The sequence below is a fragment of the Macrobrachium nipponense genome, chromosome 18 (assembly GCF_015104395.2).
Source record: "Macrobrachium nipponense isolate FS-2020 chromosome 18, ASM1510439v2, whole genome shotgun sequence".
In the NCBI taxonomy this organism is placed as follows: domain Eukaryota; kingdom Metazoa; phylum Arthropoda; class Malacostraca; order Decapoda; family Palaemonidae; genus Macrobrachium; species Macrobrachium nipponense.
The window spans coordinates 81,482,730-81,489,999 of NC_087211.1; the positions used below are offsets into that span (position 1 = coordinate 81,482,730).

Consider the following 7,270-nt stretch of genomic DNA (forward strand, 5'->3'; position numbering starts at 1 on the left):
TTGTTTGTTTGTTTGTATGGTGTTTTTAGAGATGGCTGAATTAACGTTGTTTGTTTGTATGGTGTTTTTCGAGATGGCTGAATTAACGTTGTTTGATTGTATCGTGTTTCTAGGGATGGCTGAATTAACGTTGTTTGTTTGTATGGTGTTTTTAGAGATGGCTGAATTAACGTTGTTTGTTTGTATGGTGTTTCTAGAGAGGACTGAATTAACGTTGTTTGTTTGTATGGTGTTTTTCGAGATGGCTGAATTAACGTTGTTTGTTTGTATGGTGTTTTTAGAGATGGGTGAATTCACGAAATAGTCACATACTATAACTTCTTTATATTGAGTATATTTTATTTCAATATTCCTTTGTTATATCCACTCATTAGTCTCTCATTCCTTTGTTATTTCCACTCATTCCTCATCTTCATTTTCACAAGGACGAAGAGAGAGGGCGAACCATCCGCGTCAAATGCATGGCCCTCACCCCCATACTCATGGCCGCTAATATGACGTCAATAGACCTACTGGCCGTGGCGACAGGCTCAGACGGCGACGAAGTCAGGGTAAAAGATGTCCTCAGAAGTAAAGTTCTAGACGTCAAGGTAATAGAAACACTTCCTTTAACACCGTCGAATAGAAATAAGTTGATAGCACATAACTTACAGCTACGCAGTTTTGGGCCAGTTGGTACTAGGGAAAGTGGCTTCAATGTTGAAAAATATCTTCCTGTTTGATTAAGTTCTCAGCTAACAACATACTAAAACTGATACCCTTTTTTTTTTCATTTCTCTTCCAGGGTCTTCTCATCCATTTCCCAACAGGGCGCCTTTTCAGGGAGCCATACCCTGTAATACCCGGTTACATACTCGACATGGAACATTCGACTCTTATGGTCAAGCTGTACTTCAAGAGGAAGCACTGCCATCTCGTAAGTGACAAGACGTGCCGGAAGATTCATTATTTTGACGTGACTGAGGCGTGCAAGGAATATCTCTGCCTCGGTTTCCTGACTGTGTGGACACATCAGTGAGGAACTATTGTATTTTAGCAAAAATGACCAGATTTTGGGCCAACCACTCAAACTCATCTCTTTGAAGGTTTGCAATTCTGCATCTGTCATAGTTTCCTGTCTATTGTCTTCTACTCTCTCACTGCTACATCAGTATTTTCTCACGTGATTGCTACTGTCTTCAAACATGGCTTGCTTGATAGTTGTTGGATAGGGTCTAATTTAGCTCATAAAAATGTGAATTCCATCTTAGTAAATAATTGGTCATTGTCATTACATAACGTAAAACTAGTAAGCAGTAGTCATATATTGGTATCCACTTTTCTTAATTATATCAACACGTAGAATTCCTTATGAAGTAGCTGTAGCCTTAGCAAGATTTTGTCTTGCTTAGAATACCATAGTATGCGTCTTCACTTGTTTATTTCAACTGATATTGAAAGCAAATTTACTAAAGTTTCTTTGCCTAGAACCCCGAACTTTTATCATTATTTAAAAGAAAGAGTTTTGTGGCCTACTAAATAACTCCATTCACTGAGGAAAATCATTAGTGGAGATTCGATGAAGTTAAAACACAGCGACAATAATCAAGAATGTCCTTTCATTTGGCGTTTAGTTACTTGTTCATTATGTTGCGCTAGTACATCGTGGCTGCGCGTTTTAACTAAAATTGCATTCGTCGTGGTAACCTAGATTCAAAGCTGAAACTTAGATCAGTCGTGGAATTCCAGGAGATTTTCCAGAAATAAAAAAATATATACTGTTGAAAATTGAAGACTATCTACACGTTCTAATAAACATCACAGGTTGTTCGAAACCCCTTGCTTTTTTCCATAACCAATTGCTGATAGACCAAATGCTGATTTCCTTTTTCTATGCTATTCAGAGAATGTCAGCTTGTGACTGTTTTGATCATCGAAAGTTTGATGCTGAAGTTTTGAAAAGATCAGTTTATTTCTGTACTCTGTATCGTCTTCAGACAGGTTTAGACCATTGACAACCATGAAGTATTGTATCTCGTTAGACACTGAAAAAAAAAAGTTTTGTATATCACTACATAGTATAAAAAATAAAAAGAAAACTTGATATAGATTTGATTTTTCATCTGCATATATTTATTTCTCCCATAAATAGAGAGAGAAAGAGAAAAGAGACATTACTGACCCAACTATGATAAAATGTAAACCCTAAAAGGATGAAAGAAAAACCAATGTTATGAAGCCAAGGGTTTTTTACATTTTTTCCCTTGAAATTTGAAAATGCATCACAATTATTCCGCTAGTATTATATTTCCTCTATCATAATTCATTTATACTTTTAAGACGTGTTTTCAATTCATTTAGAAAAACGAGTTTTACTGACTCAGCACAGCTAAATTGAGTTTACTGAGGTTGTTTGCATGTGGTAACTTCCGGTTTATTTGTGATACCCATGTTGACGACAGTGGAGAAAATAAGGTAAGCATCGAGTATAGTAACTTGTCTCCTCCGCAAAAAAAAAAAAAAAAAACCCCCCCCCATAGAAACTTAAGGAGATAGTTAAATAGCAAGACATAAGAGATGGCGAAATAGTAATTTTTTTCTTGTGCCATTTTTGACAGTTAGGTAGTATGCCAGGTCCTATTTGATGTAACTTTAATCGGGAATTGAAATTTTTTCATTACTAATTTTTGGAAATTTTGGGTACTGGTTTTTGAATTGGAATTTTGTTTTAAATATTTTGGAAATTTTAAGGCACTTGTTTTTTAATTTAATAGTGAATTGGAATTTATGTTTTAATAATTTTTTTGGAAATTTTTAGGTACTGGTTTTGAATAACCTTGATTTAGCTACATGGTTTTTATGTTCAATGACAGTTATGTTTAAAATTTGTTCAAAATGTTTAAAATTTGTTCAATAGGTTAACTTGGGTTAAGTTATTTCTATGCCTTAGTAATACAGGCAGTCCCCGGGTTACGACAGGGGTTCCGTTCTTGAGACGCATTGTAAGCCGAAAATCGTTGTAAACCGGAACATCATCAAAAATCCTAAGAAAACCTTACTTTTAATGCTTTGGAAGCATTCAAAAGTAAGTAAACTGCATTCTTATTGTATATTTCATCAAAAAAAACCTTCAAATATTGATTATTTTGGATTTTTGGTGTCATATTTCTTCTGCCAGATGAGCGGTGTAGGCATCGTAACACTGGAACATGCGTCGTAACCCTGGAAATAATTTCTGATGAATATAATTGAAAAGCGCTTTAACCTCGGAACGTTGTAAGCCGAACCCGTCGTAACCCGGGGACTGCAAAAGTTGCATACATGTGGTTCTGTAATATACAATGTCTATTTGTTTGGGGGGATGGAGGGGGCTTCCAGTACCCTCACCCCTTTCCCATTTCTCCTGCCAGGTCAGGAATGGAATGGAATGGAATATGAAATTTAGGCTTGAAGCCAAGCACTGGAATCCATAGGGATTATTCAGCACTATCTGCCAGGTCAGGGTACTGCAACCTAGGATAGGTTAGGTTATAATATAATGTCGGTACTCGATAATGGTGTTTAGGGTAAAATACCAAATGGCCACCTGGCGGCCACCTCTACAGTAGCACGACCACCTTCCCGAAAATCGGAAGTTATGGCGTTGATATGTGACAAGGGATAAAACACTTACTAAGAGTGGAAACTAGAGGTCTCGAGGTGTTGCTTTGATGAACGCTGGCTCTTGACTAATGTCTATCCTGGGTTACAGGACGTAATGTGTTGAAGTACTTTTTCGGTTAGGTGATCGGGCTATATGGTAGAGGCCAGCCATTCGGTATTTTACCCTATAAGCTGTGTTCATAAGATTCATTTTTATGCTTCTTATGATAATCATAAAAAAAAATTAATGCAATTTTATGGTTATCAAGATGTTTATCTTTTGGTATTTTTTCAACATTCAACCCCCAGAGAGCTGGTATTAAAAAATGCTGCTTATGCAATTGTGATATTCAATTGGTTAAACAACAATACAATTACATCTTTAAGCATACCATTCAAAAGGTCAAGTTTCAATCTTTTGAATGGTACTATGCTTAAAAGATGTAATTGTATTGTGTTTCACCAATTACATATATAGTGAAAAAAGTGGTCATTTCGAGTGAAATGGTAGATATCTGTCGTTTACTCTATAGCCTATTAAAGTAAAGAATTAAGCTTGGTACACGCTATGCCATCACGTATCAGCCACATGATGCAGTAGTGGTGTTGAAAAAATTAATAGCCAAACTATACTGCAACACTGCTCACTTGTTCTCGCAGTTCAGCTTTCAACGGCAGGATGTCTGCCAATGATGTACTTTGCTGGGAGAGACTACTGTGGGGTGTAGTTGCTCTGTGTGCTGCAAAAAAGAAACTTTAGAGGAAGAAACGTAGAACCTTGTGGTGTAAGCAATGGCTTTCTCGGCGACCTCTGAAGGGAAGCTTTAATGAAATACTTTTGGAGCTACAAGTCAAAAATCCAACAGACTTTGAAAATTACACAAGAATGCCAATCCTTGCATTTTATAAATTGTTGGAAAAATTGAACCATATATCTGTAAGCAGGACACCAGCTTTCGAGACAGCATATCGCCAGGAGCTCGTTCTTGCAGCTGAAGGATCGTATGCAAGCCTCCAATATTCAACCAGGATTTCAAAACAGAGCCTCGGTCTAATCATCCCCGAAACCTGTGAAGCCATCTATAATGTCCTTAGGGAGGATTATTTGAAAGTAAATAGGTTCAAATATAGGTACAAAGTACACAAATATTTTTTTATTACAAGAAACGCAGCTCATCAAAACGCCATAGCTTCGGAGTGTAGAGATATTTAGAGCCATCTCCAGACTTCTGTGATGTTTTGATTGCAGACATTTCCCTGTAGAATTGTCTTCAGGGTGTGCGGCTTTTTAGTAATGTCTTCATTCCGCAATGTACAGTTTACACAACTAGATAACTCTGATTTTATGGTTTCCAAGCTTGCACTCCTGATGTTTCTCATCTTGTAATGCTTGCATTTGATGTTCCAAACAGATGGATGTTCCTTCAGTAATTCAATAAAATGTAGTGTTAGTCCTTGTCCACTCAAGGAGTTTGGCAGGTGGTGGTGAGCGGACATCCTCTCCCCCTGAACGTTGGTGCATCACTGAGCTGTGCAATGAAATGGCTCTGTCCCATCAACACGTTGGCGATGCAGCTTCGTGTTGAAAAAATCGTTTTTCAACGCCTCCATCTAACACTGCGAGCATCATGATGCAGTGTGTACAGGGCTTTAATGAAAATGTGCACACCTCCTCTGCTCACATTTCAGAGGAATGGACGAGATGAATAATGGGTCCACTGGGTAAAAGTAATGATAACGGAGGCTATTTTAAGAAATACAGACACACAAGGTTATTTGATATATACCAGAGAAGTCGTATATGTGGCAAAAATTTGATTGAGAGTGTTAACAGACAAGCACAGGCAGGAGAAGAACATTAGGTACCGTGTATTGAGCTTAGACAAGAATCAGTATACTGTAGAGGCAGTGAAAGCTGGTATATAAACTATAGCCTAGGCAGGAGAGTAACTGTTAGGAATAAAATTGTGTTATGTTGGGCTGCTCAGTGTATTCATCAATGAAGTGAGTGTGTGGTTAGTCAGGTTAAAAAAAAGACAGATGTAAGGGCAAAGTTATGCTGTCAATAATGAATTTGGAATAAGTAATGTATGCGAATAATTTTGCTGAATTGGGGAATTGCCACTATCTTTTCTCTTCTGCAAGTAAGCAGTGTGCCGATCATGCTCATGCAGACATGGCGTGCTTGATACTCTTTGAGTCATCCCATTCCTCCCTGGACAGGACTACCCATGGCCCATTCGCCAGGGTTTCTTCTAAAGCACGCATGGTAGAGTCGTCACTACTCTCAGTTGTTGCATACATGGCCTTTGTAGCATAAGCATGCAGGAGTTTGCATGCTACAATTCTATGTTGTACTTATGTGTGGGTACCAGGAAGATCTTGATTGGGTGTGATCGTGCAGCACTTCTGTCCGGTTGTGAGTCACTATGAACCTTAAGAGGTTGCTTGCATGATAGTGCTCTTGCTAGCTGTCCTGCAGCCTCTACTGGGTCAGCTTTCACTAATCATAAGGTCAAGAATCTCATTCCTTTCACAAGTAAGCTTCTTGTTTATTTTCATTCAATCATATGAAAGTCTGCAGGATATGGACCAAAATATCAAGGGATTAAAAGTTAACTTCAAGTTATTATGTATATGAAAACAGTTTGAGAAGCTATGGGTCTACTACTTTGAAATGCTATGAAAACAGTTTGAGAAGCTACGGGTCTACTTCTTTGAAATGCTAGGTCGGCTTTATTTGTGTTCACGGTCTGTGAGAGTTCCTGGTGTGTCAGTTTTGTGTGTGGGAGAGAAGCCTTTCTTGCATTAGGGAATTTTTAAAACCTGAAGAGTTATCTCCTTCAGAACCCTTCAGCAGAGATGGAAGTGGGAAATTGTTTGACTCTTCATGAGCTTAGTGGTTTTTGGGATACAGTATAACAAATGCTCTTAAGTAAAACTTTTCCTATCAATAATGTACTCAAGGATTCACTCAAGAGGCGAGGCAATTATTTCTACTGCTATGTTTGCTACTTGTGTTCAGTATCTGGGATTAGGTTAACAGTCTGATTTGCAGACCAGATGGTTCCCTGCTATCCAGCAATCAAGCAAGCTACTTTCCTGCTAAAGACATGCAACAGGAACAGCCAGCTTGGCTTACCTGCCATCCCTAGAAAGGCTTGTTCTGCATTTGGGTCAGTGGCAACTGAAAGCGGGAGATGAAAGAGGACTGTTTGGTTGGTGACCTGCAGGAACCTCCTTTTAGGAGATCCCTTGAACTCACCACTTTCAGAGATATGATTTTAGACACATTGAATGAGATGTGAGGAGCACCACCTGAGCAGTCATATGAAGGAGGGGTGAGGAGTATCACCTAAGCAGTTGTATTACGACTCTGGCGAATGGACAGGGAATGAACCTCATTGGAACATCAACACTGGAAATGTGAGTGGGCTGTTAACCCTGCAAGAATTCAAAGGTCATCACGATGGCCCACTACAGTATTGAGGAGCGACAGAAATTGAAGGGGGACAGTTTTCTTTCACTTCTGGTAGTTGTAGTAGTTACATTCCAGATACCAGGGTAAGGAGTACGGACAGAGTGGTCTTGACTCCTTCACATGGGGAAAGGCTACTCAAGCTTTGAGGAACATTGGTGATTGACTCGT

At 38.7% G+C, this 7,270-nt stretch overlaps 1 protein-coding gene across 1 annotated transcript; it reads left to right on the forward strand.

The window, feature by feature from the left end:
* Positions 1-425: 425 nt before the first annotated feature.
* Positions 426-2,099, forward strand: LOC135197266 (uncharacterized; the record flags this gene model as incomplete). Its single annotated transcript, XM_064224370.1, is given in 2 exon segments — positions 426-590; positions 785-2,099. Coding segments are annotated over 2 exon segments (399 nt in total), but the record flags the coding sequence as incomplete, so codon positions are not given.
* Positions 2,100-7,270: the final 5,171 nt, after the last annotated feature.